Raw genomic sequence first — 26,639 nt, 5'->3', positions numbered from 1 at the left:
CTAAACCGTGCAGATTTAGGAGATATCCGGGGTAGCTACTGGTAAGCTTTATTATAGGCTTCCCTGTACAAAAAAGTGGATTGTAAGAGTTTACAACCACTTGAAATCTTAGATTTTAAATGGAACGGTGTGTGCTTTGAATGGTTTATTTGAAGCAGGTTGGTTTTTGTAAATGTTCCATTCTGAAATATTGGAAGGTAACAGCATAAGGCCAGTACTGCTGTTTTATTTATTTCATCACATGATACATCAAATCATCTTTTTGTTTCTAATTTCTTCTCTTCAACTAGAGCAAATGTCCTTTAAATAAAGCCTATGCGAACCCTAAAAACAGCCCCCGGAATAAACTGGTGATTCTGCATGATGCCCTGCCAAATTTCCAATGAGTGCAATCTATGTTACTTAATGGTGCCATCTTTATTGTGTTGATTGCACATGATTTGGATGGATACTTATCTGATAATGAGAAATGGATAATGCATGGCTTTACAAGGTGCAATGTCTTATAAATAGTGTACATCTATCTGTTTAGGAATGGCTAATATCTATACCAACCAATCAGAAGTCAGATTTGTATGTCCTGATTGGTTGTTGTGGTTTACGTTGCTAAATAATACCAATGTTGTCTTCAGTTGTTTGCATGGTACATAAACTATATTTGCACAAACATGTAATTTGTTTTGTGAGCACGGTATAAATATTTAAAGCTGCTGTTGCTAGAATCAAACTGCCAATAAAAATGTTACCTGCAAAGAAGATAGTAATGAAGAGTAATCGCCACCTGAAGACTTTTTACAAACTGGCAATTCCGTAAGTGTTGCTTTGCTGGTACCCTTTCGTACTGAGTGGTTTCTCCTGCCAATTCATGCCTCACTACAAGACAGGGTAATGATGGAGGGTTGACAGAAAGAACCACCGTGCTCCGCATTGGGACCAAGAATTCAGATATCTGAAGTGTCGGTTTTCATAGAGTATTTAGGTGGCAATTGCTCTTCATTGCAGTGTTGCAGGAAAGGAGAAATGTACTATATTCTTTGCAGGGATCACTTATTTTGACAGTCTGATTTCAGCAACAGAGTCACTTTAACAATTATTTAGATTGGTTCAGTTATACCTGGATAAATGCAGCATGCATGTGATTTTATTTTAAGTGTCATTAATGTAAACCTTACATACACCTGGGTAACTAGATATGGTGCAAAAATGCATTAAAGCTTACCTTCAATAAAATACACATGCTAAGGATGGATCATGAGAGCCAAAGATCTAGGCTGTCAAAATTGTATGAAAATCTCAACTTTCCCTGAATTGAGCTTGGCCTCTCCCTTCCTGCCTTCCAAGTCTATCTAACTATTGGTTAGTACAGTAGCTCATTGCTTTAAGGCTCCGTTTAATCAAGGCCAAAATAGCCGCAATCGCAAATGCTCAGGTGTGAACGGGGCCTAAAGGACTAGTTGGGAGGTGAGCAACGCAGAGCTAATCCCAATTTTGCAGAAAAAGTCAAGATTTGCTTTTAAATCCTAATATAATGACCAATATGATTTGAAGTTTTCCCTGGATGTAACCTCTGCTTATGAATTTTTCCACCATATCTTTTATTTCAAAATGTACATGTTTAATTTAAAGCTCTAAACTTCAAGGTGAAAATTTGAAGTTTCAATGCGAGTGGCTATGCATGAATAGTATGTGATTTTATTATGTACAAACAAATGTTCAGCAAAGTAGCAGCAGAGGCTACCTGATATTGTGTTTTTTTTAAGGTTCTCCATGCTGAATAGCTCTAAAGCTATTTTTCATGCGGGCACACGTGTTTCCTGTGTGCCACAGAGAATATCTGGGTTAAACCAATAATGGTGTTCATAAATGATACAGAGGTTGAAATAAATAGAAATAGTTCAATCTCAGTATTTGCTGATAATACAAAGCTAAGCAAAGGCAATAACTTCACAACAAGAGGGATGGACAGCTATATGTCAGATAAGGTTTATTGAAAGATGCAAAGTAATGCACTTGGGGGCTAAAAATGTGAATGCAAGTTATCGCTAGGGGGAGAACTTCTGGTGGAATCTAGGATGGAAAACGATCTGGGGATCCTAGTAGATGACAGACTCCGCAATAGCATGCAATTCCAAGCTGCAGCCAGCAAGGCTAGGAGATTATTAGCATGCAAAGGTATTTACTCAAGAGATAAAACTATAATTCTATCACTTTACAAAACTCTTTGCAGCCACATCTTTAGTATGCTGTTCGGTTCTGGTCACCAGTCTTCATAAAGGATGTGCTTGAACTGGAGGGAGTCCAGAGAGGGGCATCAAAGCTGGAGGACTTCAGTTATTATTACAAACATTAAACTTATTCTCCCTGGAGAAGAGACACTTAGGCAGAAATATGATCGCAATGTACAAATCTTTAAATGGTGACTCTAGCATTAAGGAGGAAACAGTTTCACCTAAAATCTCTAAAGAACAAACATGGCCACAAGGTTGGCCAAGAAGCTGTTCAATCGTAAACTGCATAAGGAGTGCTTTACCCTTAGAGTGGTAAGGTAATGGAACTCCCTTCCACAGTTGGTGGTGTCAGTGGGAGTATAGATAAATTCAAAAGTCTTTTAGATGTGTTTCTTAGTGAACGTATTGTACAGGGATATGGAAAGTGGTATTGAAATAAACACACACTTTCACACACACTCCCTCTCACACACACACCCTCTCACACACACAAACACGTTGAACTGGATAGACTGGTGACTTTATTCAACCTTACCAACTGTGTCACTATAATTAGAATGTTGCCAATTTGCTGTTCTGGGTAAACCTGGCCAAATATGCTACAATCTGATTGTTCAGTTTGCATAGTGTTTTTTAGGGGCCTACCTAAGCAATCCATTCAGTTTTTATGCAGTGAAGCAGGCCCTTTCACTACATAGATGGTAGATCTAAATCAGATTGCAGTCACTTTGTAATGTGTATGCTCAGCTCAGCGGATTCCTCATAGCTCAGTAAATCACATTCTTGTGAGTGGCACTTGGTCCCAGAGTTGTGCTACTCCTTTTGTGTGTATGTATGTAATAGACTATAAAAATGTATGCTTTTAATAAAGAGCAGCCTAAGGTAATCATTACTGGATAGAAGTAGACGCTAATTTCTTATATTCGACACTCCATTGGATACATCAGCAAGTGTGCCTCCCCCCTTCATGCTATGGCCATTTGTTTAGAATTTTTGCTGAATGAGAAAGTCAGGGCCACTGAACCTTAAAAAATTAATTGTTGGTTGATTATGTTGCCTTACCTAATCTAAGCAAAATAGTTGGGGCAGAGATCAAATTGGGGACCATAGAGATATAAATAGATGTTTTTTACAATTCTTAAAATGTATGTAAGTGCAAATTTTTTTTTAAGTTTTTGGTAGGGTGGGGTAAGGTTAGAAGCCCCTGTCAAGTTTTTTTGCCAAAACGACCAACAACCAACCTAACACACATAACGTTTTTTTGCCGTTTGTGTCTCTGTTGAGGAGATTGCCTCTTTTTTTTTTTTTTCCTGGAAACCATTGTTACCAAGCTCTTACCTCCATGGAATTTTCTCACATCCCATTCTGCATGCAGTTTGAGCACAGCTCCTCTCCCCTTCCTGCTCTCACACAGCACACATCTCAGGTTGATTCTCTTATAGACAGCCTCTTTCTGCACACTGTGCAGCTGTCTGCTATGCTGCAGTTCTGACCTGTGAAGTTCACAGATAAAAACAGCTGTGCAGTATAGCAGACAGCTACTCAGTGTGCAGAACGAGGCTGTCTGTAAGAGAATCAACCTGAGATGTGTGCTGTGTGAGAGGAGAAGGGGGAGAGGAGGTGTGCTCAGACTGTGCGCAGTATGGGATGTGAGAATCAGCCCAACAGGCACAGATTCTATGGGGGGGGGCACAACTAAAACCTGGGGGGTTGGTTGGGCACAGCCCTCCCACAACACCTCTTCCTAGATCCAGGGATGTCTATGCCACTTATGTATTTTCCACTACACACAGGAATAGCACAGTGCCTGAACTTGTTTACTGTTCAGGTGTGTGCCTGTTGAGAAGGTGCGGCCACATCTCCCAGTAGAGTAGGGACAGAAAAGGGGGTGGATTGCTGAAGCTGTAACCATCCTCTCTAATCTTTCAAGCAACAAATGGACCGTTACAGGGACCTACATAATAGGTGAAGTGAAAAACCAAAGGAGGAAGTAAAGAAACAACAGATGATTCATGATTATAGTAATATTTGTTAATTATTTAGCCTCTCCCATACTTCTCCTTTAAAAATAAATATTAAATATTTAGGTATGTAAATTAGTGAAAGAGTAACTGTTAAGTTAACTGACATGTTCTGACTCTGCTAAATTGGGTCTGGGCATCCAGGTAACAGTAACCTCCGGTCATCAAAGTGTTGTTGAATGCTGTATGCAGGCAGTCTTTATACAGAAATGTAGTTGTACTGTGCAATAATTTATGTTGAGATATCGTAGATTAAACTAATTCTCTGTTTTTGATTCTTTTAGGTGACAGTGGAGAAGTGGAACCAGTTTCATGCAGCTCGTGTTCATATTCATCGACCTTCCTGTGTTGCAGTTGAAATGCAAAGGCTTAATGCCCTTGATCTTGAAAAGAAGATTGGAAAGTCAAATCTCGGAAAGGTAAAATTAAGACTTGAAATAAAGAGTATGAAATCATGAAAATGTATGGGTCCAGAAGCAAACACATTGCATGTTTTGCTGTGTAGTTCCCAGCATTTGCCTTGCCTGTGTCTGCATTTTACATTTTTAAAGTTGAAAGTCCTACCAGCAAAGTTTACCTTGAGTGAAAATTCCATTCCAACGTAAATATTAGCTCCAGAGGTATAGACTTTTTTTTTTTTTACACAATTCTCAACTTTTTTTTAGTCAAGTCTCCTCCATCATACACCCCAAAGCCTTTCTTTTTCTCACTATCTCATTGTAATAATGGCCTAAAAAGAAGGGTTAAAAGGCAGTAGGAAGGGATGTAGACATTTTTACATTACTTTTGAGCTGCTTGTATCTCTGGATCTATCACTAATAAATTCAGTTTTGCACTAAAAGGAAATTTTGGCGAAGCACTTTAAATCATATTCTCTGTTTTCATTATCCAGGCTGGCAAAATGTTTACTTTGATTTGCTAAAATGTACCATGTTAATGGCCATGTCATGCTGATGCTAGCTTTACATCACTGTTAAACAATGGCATTAATGATTTGTATCAGCGATTAATCAATCTGACATGAAGTTGGGTGTGCTATCCTACTTGGACCAGTGAGGGAGTTGAAGTGGAAGCTGAATAAACACAATGGTGGTGGGGTTAGAGGTTTGGCTGAAACAGATTGTGCACCTTTGACAGAGGAGAGAGAGTGGAAGCTGACAATGGACAATGTGGGGAGGTACAGCTGATTGTGGACATTGGGAGGGTTAGATGGGAGACAGAATGGCAACTATAGTTGACGACCGGGAAGGCACAGAAAGTCAGAGATGAACCTGATAATATCATGGAGTGGAAGCAAGCGAGTAGTGATAACTGACCATGGAACATTGGAAAGGAAAGCAAGAAATGACCATGGGTTTGAGAAGCAAATAAGAAAGCTACTGGAACATAGGATGATCAAGGACTGTTGTGAAGAAGGAAGAGTGAGATCTAATTGTTGACAAGGCATACAATACAGGAGGCCTATTCATGAACACACTGTGGACTGTTGGAAGACTAGAATGAAAGCTGAGGTGGGAGGGTTGATTGATGCTGAGCTGAATAGGGGAGAGAGGAGCTTCAGCTGATGTTCCATTGGGAGAAGATGCTTGTCATTGACTTGGGGGTAAAACTAGAGGAACCGAAAAAGGTGAGGGAGGAAGCAAATCTGGAGCTGATTGTTCTCGGAAAGTGGGAACTCATCGTTTCTTCAAGGGGTCAGGCTTAACAATTGAGGGGCTCATTCATATTAATAAAATGTCAAGTAGCAGTTTAAATGTGCTTGGAAATTTGCCTGCATTAAAGCAGGCAGAAAACAGTGTTTGGAGACAACTCGTACAAAAAGTACAATATAAAGGGTGGGTAACAATTCCAACAAAAAGTACAATAGGTATAAAGGGGGGTATCAAAAAGTGTGCTATCTGAAATCACAGAAATGAGAATGGGTAGTTTAAATCCACCTATAATCCTCTTATGTACACTGTTGTAAACCTGTTTTGTCTAACTGCTTGGTAGGTTCACTTGGCTATGGTGCGTTACCATGAAGCAGGGCGTTTCTGTGAGAGGGATCAGGACTGGGATCAGAAATCTGCCATATATCATCTTGAACATGCTGCTCATTGTGGAGAACTGGAAGCCATCATTGGCCTTGGTCTCATGTACTCTCAGCTGCCTCATCATATCCTGACTGAAGTTTCTGTGCAGGTGAAACCCTTTTCCAAAAATAAACACATATTGCCTTATGAATGCATGCTGAAGTGTCTATACAGCAAAGCAAACAATTAGATTATCCCTTTTCATTTTTAATCTGAACTGAAGAAATGTGAACATTTAGTTGCTGTGGGCTACACCATTCTGGAAAACCATCATAAGTCATGTGTGTTGCTAAGGCTTTGTTGTAAATTTTAATATTTATTTTAGTATTTGTTTGTTGGGATGGGGTTTGGGTCTTTTACTTGCTTAGAAGCAGTTTGGGTGTTAAAGCTGGAATCTGGGCTAAACAAATACTAATATTTAAATATAGTAGTCATTTGTATTCCTATTTGAATCTTGGTGTAATTTTTGTATTTTATTCAGATCAGTGCAGTTATTCAGCATGAAATAATTCCTGCATGTTGCCTTTGTGTAGGAGCTTTATGTAATTAAGGCTGGTCACCGCTGCTCTCTACTTTTACAGGGTGACTGGTCTGGTATCTGCCCTTCTGTAATTTTCTGGCAGGCACTGTAGTGGTAGGGCCTACAGGGTCCGACGCCCAGCTCTGCTCTTTGTACAAGCTATGTGCAGCACAGTGATGATGTTCTTTGTGACTATTAAGGAATATATTTAAATGATGGTTTTGTGTCTGGAGTTTGGCTCTAAATGTGCAGTGTAATTATAGACATTGACATGACAGCTACCAAAATACAAGGACTTTATTATACCACAATACGAATTCCCTTACATGCACATCTGGGTTTACCGTAAGTGTCTCTGTCCCTAAGATAAATGCATAATATTAAGTGTTCCCTGCAAAGATATGATTCAATATTTGCTTTCCCTGCTGCCGATCTCTGCTGTAGTCAAAGGAAACTGCCAAAAGAAGAATTTGTAGAATCCAACACTTTTGGGAGTGTTGGTTCCCTGGTCCTTCTCTGTGTGCTATGGTTCCACCTGCTGCCCCCTAGTGACATATTAGTGATATAGGGGCCAAAAGATTGTACTACTGAGCACAACAGGGATACAGAAATCAAACATCCCTGGAAATCGTCGGTGAGTATTAACCAACTTCTTTGCAGGGAACCCATTTATTTTAGCTAAAATGTAAAAAAAAATTAAAAAAATTGAAAAGCTTGCGAGGAGCTCGCTGTACTAACTATGCAATGTTAGTACAGCGATCTCCCCACTGTGCTAATATGTTCTGATAGGGGGACTGCCAGAACACACCGAATGCAGTTCGACTGCTGGTTTTCCAGCGTGCTCATTTGACAAAACCTGGTCGTGAGATTGGTTTCTTTTGGACAAGGACCTGTACACACAGGTCTAATGTCGGCCGGTTTCTACTGTACCGGCTGATTTTGTCTGATATTCGGCCTGTACATACGGGGCTTAACCACTTCCCGACCGCCGCACGCTGATGCACGTCAACAGAATGGCACAGGTGAGCAAAAGGGCGTACCCGTACGTCCCTTAGTAATCCCGGGCGCGCACACGAGTCCCGCAGACTCAGTGCTGCTGGTGGCCCGCAATCGCGATGAGGAGAGGCAGAACGGGGAAATGCCTATGTAAACAAGGCATTTCCCTGTTTTGCTTAGTGACATGACAGGGATCTACTGCTCCCTGTCACCGGGAGCAGTGCTCTATGTCATGTCCCTGGTAGCCTATCCACCCTACAGTTAGAACACGCTGAGGGAACACACTTAACCCCTTGATCGCGCCCTAGTGTTTAACCCCTTCTTTGCCAGTGACATTTACACAGTAATCAGTGGCTATTTTTAGCTCCGATCGCTGTATAAATGTCAATGGTACCAAAATAGTTTCAAAAGTGTCCGATCTGTCCACCGCAATGTCACAGTCCCGATACAAATCGCAGATCACCGCCATTAATAATAAAAAAAAATTAATAATAATAAAAATGCTGCTAAAGACATGCTAGTAGGATATTTGGATCCTGTCTAAATTGTCCCTAGACTATATGAATGTGTGTTAGGGGCCGTAGCTTGTAAGCTCCTTGAGTGCAGGGACTGATGTGAATGGATAATGTATATGTAAAGCGCTGCGTAAATTAACGGCGCTATATAAGTACCTTAAATAAATAATAATAAAAAAGTGCCATAAATCTGTCCCGTATTTTGTAGACGCTATAACTTTTGCGCAAACCAATCAGTATACACTTATTACATTTTTTTTTTTTACCAAAATATGTAGAAGAATACATATCAGCCTAAACTGAGAAAGAAATTAGATTTTTTTATATATTTTTTAGGGGTTATTAATTAAAGCAAAAAGTAAAAAATTTTGTTTTTTTTTCAAAATTGTCGCTCTTTTTTTGTTTATAGTGCAAAAAATAAAACGCAGAGGTGATCAAATATCGCTCAAATATATCGCTCTATTTGTGGGAAAAAAATTACGTCAATTTTGTTTGGGTACAACGTCGCACGACCGTGCAATTGCCAGTTAAAGCGACGCAGTGCCAAATTGTAAAGAATGCTCTGGTCAGGAAAATCTTCCGGGGCTGAAGTCGCTACTTCTAGTGATCCTGCCAATTTTAGTAGCATGATGTGTTGTTGCTATATAACATTACCAATGTACTGTAGCTCTAGTTTTTAGCCTAGGACAGAGAACAGAGAACCTTAGTCTGGGAGCAATAAACTGAACTTTGATTGGTTGCCCATAGTATTACTGTGTAAAGAAAGCCCAGTAGATCCCTGAATTTAATTACCTCTTTACATTCTTTACCTAAAGGACACAGAAGAAAACAGAACTAAGGGCTTTAACTATTTATTGATGGCAGCAGAAGCTGGTGACCGTCCTTCTATGATACACATTGCTCGAGCTTATGACACAGGAATTAATCTTGCTGTAGACAGGTAATAATAAAAAAAAAATTTGAATATACTTTACACCACTATAATAATAATAATGTCCGGGTCAAACCTGTTTTTTGGTTTCCAGTTTATTTCTATTTCTAGATATTGTATTGCCCTTGTTCCAGATAATATTATGGGTTATCTGCAGTTTAATAGAATATTATATGCTAATAAACATATCTGTACAGTGTACAGGACTGGCGAGAAGCTCTGTATTGGTACAATTCTGCTCTGAACATGACTGATTATGATGAAGGAGGAGAATATGATGGTACCCAAGATGAACCCAAATATCTACTGCTGGCTAGGGAAGCTGAAATGCTGCTTTCTGGGGGACATAACTTGGAGAAAGACCCACAACGATCAGGTAAAATAATTACCCCATATAGTTATTTAACCTTTTCAAAAGAGGGTTAAAGCTTTGATTCCAAGGAGTTGGGATGGGGTGGGGGGTGTATGGTCAAAGTGAAAGTGTCTTAGTCAGCATGCATTATATATCTGTTTTCCAAGCCAGTAATTACAGTCATTAAGCTTTAGCATGCGTTCTCTTATGATTCACTGTGAATTTTCCTGTGTTCTTCTGACAAGCCTCATGACCTACTTTTGAGCTTCTTTACTCTTCCTGCCTCTCTCCTTCTGGAGATGGTTGGCCTTACACTATTAGGGCTCATGGACATGGCTGTAAGAGGGACGTACAGTATCCAGAGCCTCCATAAAAAAATATTCTCAGTAGGCCTGACTGCTTTGCACAGATGCCAATAGACAACAGTTAGAAGTTTTGGCTGTATGTGGTTATGTGCTGGAATTGCATTAAGCACGCCCTCAGGCATATGCTCCGAATTCAGACTATTGCAGAAATTAGAATAGCTGGCTGTACACAGTAGCTGCGGATCCCAGGATAGTATTTACAAAAGCTCTGAACGCTTTAAACTGGCCATACATTATACAGTTTTTTTATTCAATTTGTAGTGCAAGCGCCTGCCTGATTGCATACAAATGGAAAGTGTTTAGGTTTGACCTCATAGTATATGGTTTTGGTAAATCTAAAGGAAAATTGTATAATGTATGGCCAGCCTTACGACCATGTGCCTGAGCCCTAAGGGGCATATTTTAGAAAGCAGTGACTCAGTGACATTTACTGCTGGTGAATAGTTAAGGTGAATGTTATAAATGACAGTGATTTATTCACCCCCAGTAAATGTTTGTTGAAAGTCACATTTGCTGCTTTATAAATATGCTCTTAAGAGTCTGTCATATGGTATTCATTTAAGGCCTCATTCACATGAGCACACTTAAGTGTACATCCATGCAAGGACCATGTTTTGCCTACACAGCTGCTGCACGGACACCTTTTGCTGCTCTCAATTTGACACCAGGATGTCAAATTTGGAGCAGCGATTGTGTCCAAGATGCTGCTTTATCCCAATTGACATGAATGACTTTCTGCAAATGGATGCAGGGAATACTTGTGCAACTCATGCAGGCAAAACACAGCCCTCGCACGGTTGTTCGCTTATATACACACGTGTGAATGAGGCCTTACGGTGTCCCACTTACATACTACATCCAGCCTTCCTGGACAGTAGTTAAAAAAAAAAATGTTATTCTTTTATTTAATATTTCTTCAAATATACACATAAAACAAACTTTTCATAACAAAAATCGAATAATAAACAGAATTTTTTCCCACACTATCAAACAACACCATTCATTGTAATAGAAATAATAATAATTGCATAATCACACTGTCCCTATGCCACAAACTTTCCCTCAAACTCTTTCCCTCCACCTATACATCACAAGACACCACTTTTCCTCCACCACTGTCCCTCCACCGTTTTGCTGCACTCACCCGAAAATGAAAGAAAAACAAATTAGTATCACATAACCAACATTAAGCCCTGGTTCACATTGGTGCGATTTGACAAAAGTAGTTTCTGTACTACTTTTTGCGATTTTGAGGTGCGATTTCCATTGATATCAGTGCAGAAACCCGCACAGATGTCTGAAATCGCAGCCGAAATCGGGACTGACATGCGGGAATTAAATTGTGCGAGTTCATTTGAACTCGCACGGCTTCATTCACTAAATATCATAACAAGATCTCCTACCTCCCTTCATACATACAAGTCACACATTACACCCTCTGACACTTACAATAACATTATCTTCCCTCACTCCCTCCACCCACTCAATTTCCATATTTTTTGGAACTTCTTCATACCCATAATTCTTGCAGTTGCCATATGTATATAGGTAAAGCCTTCCACGGATCATGGATACGCATTCTTTTATACTCAATTCTTCTTTTCTAGTTAAAAAGGAAACAAATCTGCTTATGATTGACTTGCCATCACCATGAATCTCTCAAAAAAAAAAAAAAGTAACAAAGGTCCTGGAAGGGACCAGTTATGACTCCTAACAACTTTCTCTTCCCTTTAGCATGGGTAGTAAAGGGCTGGTGGAGACAGAGTGATCTGTAGTAATCTTTATCATTTTTTGTAAGTCACCTTCAAATAAACAAGGTTTAGTCCTATTTTTAATGCTAATATTACATGCTTGCTTGCTGTTTTTCTACTTTTAGTCAATAAACTGAGGTCAGACCTGGGAGAAAAGGAGAGGCCGAGCAGTGGATGGATGGTTTTTATGCAGAGGAGGTTTTACTAGGTGGATAATGGATGTTAGGCATATTTAGATGGACATCTAACTAGAACACCAGAAGGCAGAACTGATTATTCTACTAAGCTTAAAGAAGATTTTTTAGGTATGGCATTTTTTACATAGTAACATTGGTCCGGCTTAGACTAGTGTAACAGTGTAACTATCATACCTGTGGGTCCAGCCCGGCCTCTGCACCTTATCCAATCAGAGAACACTTTGCATTCATTGAGTAGCTTGCAAAGCATCCTCTAATGGCACTCATGCCGAGTGGTCAACCTCCTGTGTCTATTACAGTGATTTCCAGCTTCTAGATGGATCACACAGGTATGGCATATGCAGTTATATTGGTCCAAACTGGACAAATGTAACTATGTAAAAAATGCTATACCTGGAATTCTTCTTTAATGACTTGACTTATGCACCTGTGTCTGGTTAAAGCATGTCACAATGCAGCGATTTGAAGGTCCTTATGCCAATCTCCCTCATTCCACTACCATTTTGAAGCAGCTGACCAAGAAGCTAAAAATGGCACATTAGCCTCAAAATGAACTTCCTCTGAAGGAAACAGAGGATATATTTGTCCAACTTTTTGTATAATGTAAGACCTATTATTGCTTATAAAAGGTCCTACCCATGGCATATATAGTTTGTTGGACACTCACACTGTCTTCTTTTCCATCTAGGTGACTTGTACACAGAGGCTGCTGAAGCTGCAATGGAGGCTATGAAAGGAAGACTGGCAAATCAGTACTACCAGAAGGCAGAGGATGCTTGGGCAGCCATGGAGGAGTGATCTGCCCTACTCAGAGCAAAGACAATGGCAGCTTCAGCTACTCATCCAATAAGGAGTTTATTTTGTAGATGTTACAAAATGTTTTTTCTTTCTGGATCTCCTCCTTGATTGTTTTACACTGACCAAAAAAAGAAAAGGAAAAAAAAAGTTTTTGTTAGATGTTGTACAGCGTATATGATAGTGTGCAGATCCAACAGTAGAACCTGTGTGGAATGACTGTTCCATTGCATACCTTATGTGACAGTAAGTGATACTGCTGTCTTCTGCTGCATTGACAAAATCAACAGACCTCACATTATCTGACTGCTGTCTGAAGTCCCATTACACTCTGAGGTGCATCACCATCTCTCAGGAATAAAGTTCCAGCCACAGTATCATCACTTGCTTCTCGCTATGGTATAGGGTTGACAACCTTTTTTTTTTTTTTTTTTTTTTTTTTTTTTTTTTTTTTTTTCTAAAGTTTGAACAAAACCAGAGGCTTACTTGCTAAGGATTCCAGCTCTAAAATTCCTGTGCCTGTGTTCCCAGCTACACCCCCTGCTGAGACCCATTAATGGAGAGGTGGAAGTCTGATTAGGCGGAAACAGCCATACAGCAGGGTAGAGAAGAACCAGGATTTATTTTGCTGGAGTTATTTAGAGAAACCCAGAAGCCAAATTTCTATTTTGCCCATCAGCACCTGCCTTTATAGTTTAAATGCCAGTTATGGGTGGACTGACTCCTTTAAGTATCGCACATTCATTAGACTTGTGCAGTTTTCAGGTTGCTCACTTTTGCCTCTCTTTCAGACATAAATGATACATATACAGAAAATGTCCATCCGTACACTGCAAAGTGCAAGTAGTGCCTATCTTGTCCAAGAGAGGTGGTTATGGAAAGAGAAAGGAATTGTGCATTGTCTCATACCTTGCTTAGGGAGTGCATGCTTCCCTTTGGCTTTGGCACACCACTAGGTTATAGAGATATTAGTATAAGCATTGAGGGCAATTAAACAAACATAGTGTATAAAGATGTTGTCTTCTCATTTTAAATTTTTACCAAAAAAGGGCTGACACTGACTTCTCACGTTTATAGCTCTATAGTTAGGTGGGATTAAACTAAGGCCTCCGTCCTGCCGCGACTTGAAAGTGCAGTTTTGCTGCGATTTTAAGGCCGCAATTTTGATGAGATTTTGGCACGATTTCAGGGAATGCCTGTGTAAAGTTGAGGTCTATGAACCTCAACTTGTATCAAAGTGGGACCAAAGTAGTGCAGGGACTACTTTGAAGTTGGTGCAACTTGAAGTCGCACAGATATGAATGGTTACCATTGGGAATCATGGGGTACGACTTGTCATGCAGCTTTGCACTCTCAACTCGCAGGACAAGTTGCACAAGTGTGAAAGGGGCCTAAAAAGATAGTGGGTGCTGAAATATGTTGATCTGATATGTTTATATAGAATATGTTGCAGGCTTTGCGGCACCTTTCTTTAAGGGTTCATGTCAATGGACGTTCAAACACTGCGTATGAATGAAAAACAATAAGAAGAAGCTACGTTTGACCTGCTTTGCCAGCCGATCAAACACACCCCAGGACACTCTGCGTCTGGGAAAAATAAAATGCAAAGCAGGTCAGATGCAGCCTATGAACTGTAATGTGTACTGCTCTATTTTGCAGACCTGTTTTAAGGTGCATTCCAAACGCAGGAAAAAAAAAAAAACGCCTGTTGACATAAGCACTAAAACTGCCTATAGTAGATTATGTAGTATTATGATTGCTTTTTCTAATATTGTGAAATTGTCATCTAGCTCATGCAACATTTTACGGAAGAAGGCACTGCTGCTGTCTCACAGAAGAAGCTTGCCAGCCTTTTGGGGAAAAGCTATATTTGTTTTTTTATTTTTTTTGCTATCCTATTGCTTGTAAAGCAGGTCCAGACTGGCAGCTCTGGGAGCTGCTCAAACTCCTTTATTAGTGCAATAAGAATTGATTACTGCAACAAGATTTAGGACTGACTTCTCTTGCTGTGCTGGATTACTTATCCATTACACTTCGCAGGCTGTGTCCGAAAACATAGATGTGGGCTATTCTTTCTAAAATCTGTGTCTCCTTTTTGTTCTGCTCCTGCCTCTAATGGTTGCTTTGTTCAGATTTAATTTAGTAGTGTCTGTGCATGAATTCCAAACAATCCCTGTAGGATTTTAAAAACTAAAATACCTAATCTAATTGGTTTTAAGACATATTATTTTGTATTCCTTTAATATGGACCTCCTCTGATGTGGTATGTTGACTTTCTCCCCTTATGAATATTATTAGAGTAGTGCAGCTACAAGTTAGCCCAGATGGGGACTTTATCTCCAGTTTGACCTTCATTTCACCAATGGAAACATTTCATGTTCCAGTTTTATTTTGTAAGGAATAGGTACAGGCGGTTCCCGGGTTACAAACAAGTTAGGGTCTGTAGGTTTGTTCTTAAGTTGAATCTGTTTGTAAGTCAGAACAAAAAAATATATATTTTTAAGCTTTTTGGATAGCATAGGAAAGGGTTAACACTTGTTTTGCTGTGTGTGCCCCTGTTCAGAAGATTTCACCTCACTTTCTGTCCCAATGACAATTGAATTTTGAAAATTTTGGGTTGTTGTGGAAACAAGCCTTGGTGATAATCAGTGGAGGTACCTTTTTCCCATAATAACTCTTACAGAAGTGAATTTCCCTCCCTAGGGGTAGATTTCCTCTCACTTCCTGTTGTCTCCCTCCGTTTGTAAGTATGAGTCGTATGTAAGTCCGATGTTTGTAACTAGGGGACTGCCTGTATATGGTAGGCAGTATTGGTAGTAAAGACTTTTTTGGGGGCCCTCCTTTACATATTGAAGAAGGACCCTTAAAAGTTTAACGTGCCTGCTATAATACCCCACTAAGGCTGGCTTTACATCTGTGCCTTGCAGGAACGCATCATTGGCAATACCATTTTGGATGGCACCCAGGACACCTTGCAAACAAGCGTGCATTGTGGTGCTCTGTGATTAAAAAGGCATGTCTGTGTTATCAAACTTGAAGTGTTTTGGTAGCCCATTCAGACCCATTCAGCCGGCTAACACACAGAGTATAATGTGTTAATGTGCATGAGGTAACACAAAACACAGTGGAAGTATGAAGGGGCCTAAATAAGATAATGTGGTGCATGCTGTAAGCAAACTTACTGTTAAATGGACAATTTCTACTGCCCTGCAGTGTGGTAAGGAACTAAGGCTGGCCATACATTAGGCAATTTTCTTTTTTTCAACTATAAGTTGAAGGAAAGAAAATAGCTTGATTCCGCCATCAACACATTGGGGGAGAATTACTAAAACTGGTGCACTCAGAATCTGGGCATGGTAGCCAATCATCTTCTAACATCAACTTGCTCAATTAGGCTTTGACAATAAAACCTGGAAGCTGATTGGTTTCTATGTTGAGCTGCACCAGATTTTGCACCATATAATTTTAGTAAATAACCCCCATCGAGTGTTGATGGGGGAATCTCTCCCGCTGCGCTAATGTATTCTGACACTGGGAGACCCCCCCCCTCCATCAGAATACAATAATTACTGCTATAATCAAGAATAAGCAAAATCATTGATTTCATTGTCCCAGCAAAAAAAGTTTCCTCTTGTTAAACAAAGCTGAAAAAGTGCTACTTTCTTTTGAATGATATGCCTCTGACCTGAAAGGGTTGAAAGAGCACCAATTGATACATTTCTGTCTCTTTTTCCTATTTTTTTATATTATTATTTTATTTTTATTTTTTGTTATCGCCACTGGTGGTGTTGTAGAATTTATCTTTAGGTTTTCAAACTTTTTTGCCAGTCAGGCTACAAAGGCTAAGCCAATGATTGTTAGGTAATATTTAATGGTAGTTTCATGTAATTGAAATGGGAAAACAAATATAATGCCATGTTTACAACTAATATCTCTTAGGTGCTGATATATATGTAACAGAAAAGCTTTGGAATATTTAACTATTAATTATTGTGCATAGTTCATTAATTTTAATATTCAGTAAAGAAAAAAAAAGAAAAGGCATAGTGATGTCATTTGACTGAAGAAAAGTATCTGTGGTCTACGATAATAAAAGATGTGGTGATTTAAATTTTGGATATTCTGGGCTGTTCGCTTTGTATGCATGAGAGTCAGTGTGCTAATACATAATACATCTATGGGACATGTTGTGCTTTTTGGTAGCAACTTTTCCTGTCCCTTTTTTATATATTCTATATTTGCCTTAAGCTACAGACTTTTCTTGATTCTGGTTTTGGAGTAAGCTTAACAAAATGACTACTGGTAGATACCACAAAAATGTGCAGCAACTTTTGCCATTTCCGTATATACAGACCTTTACTAAATTCCTTCAGGTGATTGTAAAGCTAAATTTTTTCTAGTTAAAATAAAACGTTATACTTACCTGCTCTGTGCAATTATATTGCACAGAGCAGCCCCGAACCTCCTCTTCGGGGGTCCCCCGCTATCACCTTAATGCTAGTCCTGATCTCTGAGTGCCCCCATAGCAAGCCGAGAGTGGTGTTGGGTGTTTGGGGGGGGGGGTGGGGGGGGGGTAAAGTCAAAGACAGTGGAAGTATTTCTGTTACCTTATGGAATACCGTATATACTCGAGTATAAGCCGAGTTTTTCAGCACATTTTTTTTGTGCAGAAAATGCCCCCCTCGGCTTATACTCGAGTCAAGCACTTTTCTGCAGCAGAGAATGACATTTTCTGAACCGAATTTGGGGCCCTGTATCTCGGGGCCACTTGATGCTAGGAACCCCAAATTTGGTGTGCAAACCCAGTGGAACTAGCACTACAACATATCTAATGTTGGGGTTCCTAGCATCAAGTGGCCCCGAGATACGGGGCCCCAAATTCGGTTCGGAAAATGTCATTCTCTGCTGCAGAAAAGTGCTTGACATTTTCCAAACCGACTTTGGGGCCCCGTATCTTGGGACCACTCGGTGAACCCCATATGTTGTAGTGCTAGTTCCACTGGGTTTGCACACCAAATTTGGGGTTCCTAGCACCAAGTGGCCCCGAGATACGGGGCCCCAAAGTCGTCAACTATGTCCATCTGCAGCAATGTCATTTTGGGACCCTTTGGGTCCAGAGACCCCAAATTTTGGCTGCAGCTAGGAGGCATCTAGGAACCCTTAACTACCGAGTTTGAAGTTCGGGGGGACCTATGGCTGCAAATGGGCACAGTGAGGCATGCAAATGGCCACAGTGAGGCTGCAAATGGGCATTATTGACCCTCTTTTCCACTTACAGTAGCTGTGCATTCCTCACCCTAGGCTTATACTCGCGTCAATAAGTTTTCCCAGTTTTTTGTGGTAAAATTAGGTGCCTCGGCTTATATTCGGGTCGGCTTATACTCGAGTATATATGGTACGTTAGGGTAAAAAAAAAAAATTACGTCTGCCTTTAGAGCCACTTTAATGCTACAGAACTGTGTAATTCCAGGAATATAACCATATACACGGGGATTAAAAAAAAAAAAAGGCAATTTTGGCACTTTCAAGGTTCTATCAATCTTCATCCAGAACAATACTGCAAGGCAGTGAGGCTGTAATTGCATTGAAGGGGATTTTTTTAATGCAGACACTTATATTGCAAGTTAGAACAATGAATGCATGCACATATGTAAGTGGCTTTTCTAGGCCATACACCAGAAGAATTGCACTCAAAAACTTTATTTTAGGAACGGTCATTCACTTTTCGTTACAAACACATTTCTAACAGTAAATGGAGTTTTTGTTTGGGAAATTACATTCATTCCAAAAGCAAAAGTTAAAGCAAACAAAATTTTAAAGTACTTTTGAACAGCATTTATCAAGTCATTGAATGTACTGATGAGAATTTTCATACAAAAATTTATTCAAAAATCTGCTAGTGTATGGCTAACTTTTAGTATGTAATTATGCTCCTATATTTGCATACAGGCAGAAACCATTACTGCACAAAAGTGTGGATCCTCCTACTCCTGCCCTGTGTTCTCCCTTCTTGTTTGTTTACTGCTGCATTTTTTTTAAAAGGAGTAAGAAGTAATGTCTTAAAAAGTAGGAGAGGGGAAGCGTTGGGTAGGGATAAAACCTATTACATGTTATGGAAAAGTAAATGTACAAATTATTGCAATTTCATAGTGTTTGCATTAAACAAACAAAAAAAAAAAAATATTTTAACTTTTGCAGCCAACTTGGAATAATACTTGTGTTATATTTGTCACATGTCCCTTTTTACATATATAGGGAAAAAATTATGCTTACCTTTTTGCATGCTCATCTGGAAGTTTAAAGGGGTTGTAAAGGTAAATAAAAAAAATAAATAAATAAATAACAAACATGTCTATACTTACCTACTCTGTGCAATGGAATCGCACAGAGCGGACGGGAACCTCCTCTTTTCGGGTCCCCCGCCGGCGCTCCTGGCCCCTCCACTCTGGCCAGTGCCCCCACGGGAAGCCGCTTCCCATGGGGGCACTTATGTGTGCTCGTACCCGAGTCACTCTGCTGCGTCCATTGACACAGACAGCGGGACTCGGCACCGCCCCCGCTTCCTTGTCACTGGCTTTGATTGACAGCACTGAGAGCCAATGGCTCCTGGTGCCCCAGCGAGACTCGGAAATGAGGGGAGAGAAGATCTGCAGACGTGCATGGTGCTGGATCGAATGAGGTCTCAGGTAAGTAAAGGGGGGCTGAGAGGGCGATGCTGACACCTAAACATTTTTTACCTTAAAGTGTTACTAAACCTACAACAGTAAAATCTGTCTGTAAATGCAGCGTAGCATGTTTGTTATACTCACTGTGGAACTTGGGGGTTAATCCTCTGCATTGTGTAAAAAGGCTGTTTTATCCTGTATGCACAGATCCCCCCTCTCCTGCAATGTCTAGCTTGGGAAGGCCAGCAAACACACAGGCAATAGCCAACCTGCACATGCTCAGTTGTGTTTTTTTATGCTGGAGAGAACAGTTACTTGTTCTCAGAGATAGCCAGGTCACATGATAATGGCATCACACGTGTGGGTGTGTATACAGGCTGCAGGGAAAATCTCCACCCACCTGAAGTCTCAGCACTGGAGAAACTCTGCAGTTTATCATGTAATTGTGGTATACAGATCAGCGAAAACGGTATATAGTGGCAATATTTTAATGTAAAAAGATAAATTTATAAGCTGTGTGCACTGCGGGGGGGGGGGGGGGGGCAGATGAATTATTTTCATATTACTGGGTTTAGTAACAAAGAGGAACTGCAGTCTGTCCACATAATTTGTAATAAAAACACCTTTGCCATTCTGAAGCTTCCCTCCAAACACTTTGCATATTATTTTATATATACTGTTAATCTGTACTTGCCAAATATGCTGCAGAAATCTCCCTCCACTAAGTCTGGCTGCAGCCATTTAAACTGTGGGTAGCTGAAGCTGCTGCCTGTTCACTTCCTGGATTTACACAGACACACCTCCAGCTCTGCAGCTTTGATTAGCCCTCTTATGACTCATCCCCCCTCCCTTCCTGGCAAACTCTCATGAGAGTGAGAGAGAGAGCTGTGCATGATGTCATAAGCCTAGGCTAATGACCAGACAAGAAAGAGGAAGTGGGCTGTATAAGGTATTTACTGGCAGAACAAAATACTTTACTATCCAAAGTTAAAACAATAAGGGCAGAAGATTTAATAGATGGAAAGTTGAAAAAATGACTGAAGGATCCGCTTTAATGCAAGGAATGCATTAAGGTAAAAAATGTTTAGACTTTACAACCCCTTTAAAGGAGGTTTAGGAGATGGGCTTCTCCATTGTATTGGTAATGAGAACTGATGTCAATCAGTCCCCAGCCCAGCTATTGGGAGAGATCACTCTGAGCTAGCTGGGAAATGCTTGCAGTCAGTCATGACACCTTCACCCCAGAAACAACTATAGGGTAGGGAATATTAAAAAAAAAAAGAAAAGAAAAAAAAGTATGCTTTGTAACACAAAACAAACCTAAAGTTTTTTTTTTTTTTTCAAATTTGGCTACAAAAGTGAAAATACACTTTAAACAACTCTTGTGTGGATTTATTTCTACTTGTTCCTCAGTTGCCCTGCCCTGGTAAAAGATAAAAGAACAGCTTTGAAGCCTTGTGTTTTGACTTACTCAGAAGGGTGTGGTGCCTCATTCTTCCCATTTATGACAAATGGATCTTCATTCTCAGAAATATCACATTTTTTTGTTTCCTCTTAGTTAATGCTTGTGAATTTTAAAGCCCAACGCCAGGCAGAAAAAGTTCTCTCTAGCAGTAGGGCTACACCTACACTGCAAGGCTTAATTGCTTGTTTTGTCCAGGGGAGATGAGAAACAGTTTTACTTACCTGATCCTCCACTTCCTTGGCAGACAACACCGCCCCCTGGTGGTGCACTGTCGCTCAGCATCATCACATCCAGAGCAGGGCTATGGATCCTGCTTTGGACTTGATGACATCAGGACCCTGGACCACCAGAATGCACAGCTGCAGAAGCTGCAGGGAGGAACAGTTAAGTTTATTTCCTTGTATTGTTCCCCTAGACATAAATGAGCAAATAGCCCTTTCAGTGCGGGCACCGCTCCACTGCAATGGAGATATAGATGTATATATATCTATATATATAGATATATCTATATAGGGATATATATAGACATGTAGATATATCTATATATATTTTTTTTGCCCAGATTTGGGCTTTAATAACAGGAAAGACTTTCACTACATGTTTTGATGACATGCCTTCCTAACTATAGCTAGGATCACTTAAACCAGGACTGTCCATAACTTTCAGAATTTTAATCTAGATTTATCATTCGGTTTCCCCGGATCCAACCCATACTCTTCCCAACATTTGGGCTAATTACACCTAATGTGCTAAGCTCCATTCTCTCATGATCTGTTTAGAACTGAGCAACAAAACTGAGATTTTCAGGAATTGTGCTTTTCTGTAGTTCAAACCTTTTTGTATGCAGTTTTGCAGTTTATTGCTTGTTTTATTTCATATACTTAGAATATTAAGGTTGAATGTAATTGTCTACCTTTTAATTACACACACTTCATATTTTGTGCAGATGCTTATTTTTTACTATATCCAAACGCACCTTTATTAATTGCTTTTGAAAATCCAAAATGTGATGGGTAGTTCCAAATGTAATGTTTACAACACAAAATAAAAAAAAATAAAAAAAAATATGCAATGTATTTGAAATCCTAGGGATAAGGATATTGCTAGCGATGCCTGTTTGGCAAAAACTGTGTTTGTTACAATGAGCTGTATGTAAAAAGTAAAAGCAAAAAAAAAATGTCTACATTAAGTTTTAATGATAACAGAGCAGCTTGTTTGAGAAAATGTGCAAAATAACTTATGTGCAAAGAGCATGTAATATGAGTTTTTAACTCATTGTCTCAATGGTTTATTTTATTTTGTCAAATAAACAGTAATACTGTTTCATACATTTGCGCACTTGTACTTTTTGATGAACATGTGTGCTCCAGAATTACTTCCTATATATTTACATTTACCATATTTTAGCAGCAATTGCAGTACATAAAACCAGTCACTCCAGTCTCTTCCCTACATAAGCTAACAAGTTATTATCTATAAGGCTCTATTCAATCCTATGCAGGTTTTATTTTGGTGGCTCATTCACTTTGAATGAGCCTTTAAAAACCCATTTAATAAAAAAAATGCATACAGTGCATTTTCATCTGTACATTGTGGTGTGCTTACATGTGCATCATAACGCACCTGAATACATGCACATAGGTGTTAGTAAAGTCAGCAGAAAAAAAATAAGCATCCTGCAGGTTTTAGTCATAATGCACTGCATACTAGCACATTATGAGAGACTTGCCTGCAAATGGAACCCCCCAGTGCAGCACTCACGGCTCTCTCGTGCTTCCAGCTTCGCCAGGTCTTCCGCGTTTCCAATCTCCAGACGCTTGAATGGCCAGGCAGGGGCGACAACACTTCTGCACATGTGCACGGGAGTCACATCGCCGCGGCACACAGCGTGGTCCGTAAATGTGGTCTGAGCTATGCATGTGCGGCTCAAATCACGTTACCTGCTGATAGGCAGGGGGGACATTTATAGGTCTCTTCTGTTCTTAAAACCCTGCCTGTCAGCGGATTTCAATAATTTTCACTACCACTTTAAGGGAATCTAACGGATTCCCCATCCATCTGTTTTTAGAGGATCAGATGTCGGCAGGTGTAAACGGACACATGTCCGTTTACATCCGCCGCTCCATAGAGGCTAATGGATGGTCCAATCGGGTCCCCCTAAAAAACTGACAGGTGGACCCAATCGGTCTGCTTGTGTGAAAGGAGCCTAAAGGCCCATACACACGATACAAAAATTGGAAGTAAAATTTTGTCCAGCGAATGATCTGCTGATTTTCGGATCGTTAGTATGGTGCTTTCGACAGCTGATTCCGTTTTTTTGTTTTAACAAAAGCTGGATGTGCAGACTTTAACATTTATGTCAGATGTGAACTCAACGTCTGATTTTCATTTAATCAGCATTGTTTTCGTACGAAAAAAATCCTAAGAGCAAGACTACGCATGCTCAGAAACAAAAGAATACATACAAAACTATTCAACACATAACGCCACTTCTGAAGTTGCATTCTGTCGTACGAGAATTTTCGTATGGTGAGTAACCTCTTCACTTTCGACCTGAGACTAACATACAACAAAAAACGGACGTTTGGTCGTTCGAAAATCTGATCGTGCATACAAGGCTTAAGAGTTCAAGCTGGACTCCAGACAGATATAAAATACACAAATTAATGTAGCTCTGCATTCATTAACCACTTGCCGACCGCCTAACGTAGATATACGTCGGCAGAATGGCACGGGCAGGCAGAATCACGTACCTGTACGTGATCTGCCTCCCGCGGGCGGGGGGTCCGATCGGACCCCCCCCCCGGTGCCAGCGGCGGTCGGCATTTGACTGGGAGCGTCGGGAGGCGAGGGGGAGACCATCCGATCGTGGCCCCCCTCGCGATCGCTCCCAGCCAATGGGAATCCTCCTCTGCCTGTGTGTAGTTTCACACAGGCAGAGGATGTGATGTCATCTCTCCTCGGTCTGGCAGTTTCCGTCCCAGCGCCGAGGAGAGAAGACATGTAAGTGCACACAACACAAACACACACAGTAGAACATGCCAGGCATACCTTACACCCCCGACCCCCCCCCCGATCCCCCCCTGTCACAAACTGACATTAGCAGTATTTTTTTTTTTTTTTTTTCTGATTACTGCATAGTGTCAGTTTGTGACATTTACAGTGTTAGGGCAGTGAGTATTACCCCCCTTTAGGTCTAGGATACCCCCCTAACCCCCCCTAATAAAGTTTTAACCCCTTGATCACCCCCTGTCACCAGTGTCACTAAGCGATAATTTTTCTGATCGCTGTATTAGTGTCGCTGGTGACGCTAGTTAGAGACGTAAATATTTAGGTTCGCCGTCAGCGTTTTATAGCGACAGGGACCCCCATATACTATCTAATAAAGGTTTTAACCCCTTGATTGCCCCCTAGTTAACCCTTTCACCACTGATCACCGTATAACTGTTACGAGTGACGCTGGTTAGTTCGTTTATTTTTTATAGTGTCAGGGCACCCGCCGTTTATTACCGAATAAAGGTTTAGCCCCCTGATCGCCCGGCGGTGATATGCGTCGCCCCAGGCAGCGTCAGATTAGCGCCAGTACCGCTAACACCCACGCACGCAGCATACGCCTCCCTTAGTGGTATAGTATCTGTACGGATCAATATCTGATCCAATCAGATCTATATTAGCGTCCCCAGCAGTTTAGGGTTCCCGAAAACGCAGTGTTAGCGGGATCAGCCCAGATACCCGCTAGCACCTGCGTTTTGCCCCTCTGCCCGGCCCACCTAAGTGCAGTATCGATCGATCACTGTCACTTACAAAACACTAAACGCATAACTGCAGCGTTCGCATAGTCAGGCCTGATCCCTGCGATCGCTAACAGTTTTTTGGTAGCGTTTTGGTGAACTGGCAAGCACCAGCCCCAGGCAGCGTCAGATTAGCGCCAGTACCGCTAACACCCACGCACGCAGCATACGCCTCCCTTAGTGGTATAGTATCTGATCGGATCAATATCTGATCTGATCAGATCTATACTAGCGTCCCCAGCAGTTTAGGGTTCCCACAAACGCAGTGTTAGCGGGATCAGCCCAGATACCTGCTAGCACCTGCGTTTTGCCCCTCCGCCCGGCCCAGCCCAGCCCACCCAAGTGCAGTATCGATCGATCACTGACACTTACAAAACACTAAACGCATAACTGCAGCGTTCGCAGAGTCAGGCCTGATTCCTGCGATCGCTAACAGTTTTTCTGGTAGCGTTTTGGTGAACTGGCAAGCACCAGCCCCAGGCAGCGTCAGGTTAGCGCCAGTACCGCTAACACCCACGCACGCAGCATACGCCTCCCTTAGTGGTATAGTATCTGATCGGATCAATATCTGATCCGATCAGATCTATACTAGCGTCCCCAGCAGTTTAGGGTTCCCACAAACGCAGTGTTAGCGGGATCAGCCCAGATACCTGCTAGCACCTGCGTTTTGCCCCTCCGCCCGGCCCAGCCCAGCCCACCCAAGTGCAGTATCGATCGATCACTGACACTTACAAAACACTAAACACATAACTGCAGTGTTCGCAGAGTCAGGCCTGATCCTTGCGATCGCTAACAGTTTTTTTGGTAGCGTTTTGGTGAACTGGCAAGCACCAGCGGCCTAGTACACCCCGGTCGTAGTCAAACCAGCACTGCAGTAACACTTGGTGACATGGCGAGTCCCATAAGTGCAGTTCAAGCTGGTGAGGTGACAAGCACAAGTAGTGTCCCGCTGCCACCAAGAAGACAAACACAGGCCCGTCGTGCCCATAGTGCCCTTCCTGCTGCATTCGCCAATCCTAATTGGGAACCCACCGCTTCTGCAGCGCCCGTACTTCCCCCATTCACATCCCCAACCAAATGCAGTCGGCTGCATGAGAGGCATTTTCTTTATGTCCTCCCGAGTACCCCTACCCAACGAACCCCCCCAAAAAAGATGTCGTGTCTGCAGCAAGCGCGGATAAAGACGTGACACCCGCTATTATTGTCCCTCCTGTCCTGACAATCCTGGTCTTTGCATTGGTGAATATTTTGAACGCTACCATGCACTAGTTGAGTATTAGCGTAGGGTACAGCATTGCACAGACTAGTTATAAAAGTTAGTTACAAAAAAAAGTGTAAAAAAAAAAAAAAAAAAAAAAAACACATACAAAAATATAAAATAAAAAAAAAATAGTTGTCGTTTTATTGTTCTTTCTCTCTCTATTCTCTCTCTCTATTGTTCTGTTCTTTTTTACTGTATTCTATTCTGCAATGTTTTATTGTTATTATGTTTTATCATGTTTGCTTTTCAGGTATGCAATTTTTTATACCTTACCGTTTACTGTGCTTTATTGTTAACCATTTTTTTGTCTTCAGGTACGCCATTCACGACTTTGAGTGGTTATACCAGAATGATGCCTGCAGGTTTAGGTATCATCTTGGTATCATTCTTTTCAGCCAGCGGTCGGCTTTCATGTAAAAGCAATCCTAGCGGCTAATTAGCCTCTAGACTGCTTTTACAAGCAGTGGGAGGGAATGCCCCTCCCCCCCCAACGTCTTCCGTGTTTTTCTCTGGCTCTCCTGTCTCAACAGGGAACCTGAAAATGCAGCCGGTGATTCAGCCAGCTGACCATAGAGCTGATCAGAGACCAGAGTGGCTCCAAACATCTCTATGGCCTAAGAAACCGGAAGCTACGAGCATTTTATGACTTAGATTTCGCCGGATGTAAACAGCGCCATTGGGAAATTGGGAAAGCATTTTATCACACCGATCTTG

At 41.0% G+C, this 26,639-nt stretch overlaps 1 protein-coding gene across 3 annotated transcripts in view; it reads left to right on the top strand.

Annotated features, from left to right (window-relative positions):
- Nucleotides 1-13,198, top strand: part of EEF2K (eukaryotic elongation factor 2 kinase) — a 142,856-nt gene extending 129,658 nt beyond the window's left edge. For all 3 annotated transcript variants that reach the window (XM_073591041.1, XM_073591039.1, XM_073591042.1), the window contains 5 exons: nucleotides 4,534-4,668; nucleotides 6,242-6,430; nucleotides 9,168-9,292; nucleotides 9,481-9,659; nucleotides 12,637-13,198. In XM_073591041.1, the coding sequence (XP_073447142.1) occupies nucleotides 4,534-4,668; nucleotides 6,242-6,430; nucleotides 9,168-9,292; nucleotides 9,481-9,659; nucleotides 12,637-12,746 (738 nt within the window). In that variant the 3' untranslated portion in view covers nucleotides 12,747-13,198. The remainder of the gene's footprint in view (nucleotides 1-4,533; nucleotides 4,669-6,241; nucleotides 6,431-9,167; nucleotides 9,293-9,480; nucleotides 9,660-12,636) is intronic.
- Nucleotides 13,199-26,639: the final 13,441 nt, after the last annotated feature.

The sequence above is a fragment of the Aquarana catesbeiana genome, linkage group LG06, assembly GCF_042186555.1.
Source record: "Aquarana catesbeiana isolate 2022-GZ linkage group LG06, ASM4218655v1, whole genome shotgun sequence".
Classification (NCBI taxonomy): Eukaryota; Metazoa; Chordata; class Amphibia; order Anura; family Ranidae; genus Aquarana; species Aquarana catesbeiana.
The sequence above is the reverse complement of the archived record's forward strand: the minus strand, read 5'-3'. Positions and strand labels throughout refer to the sequence as shown.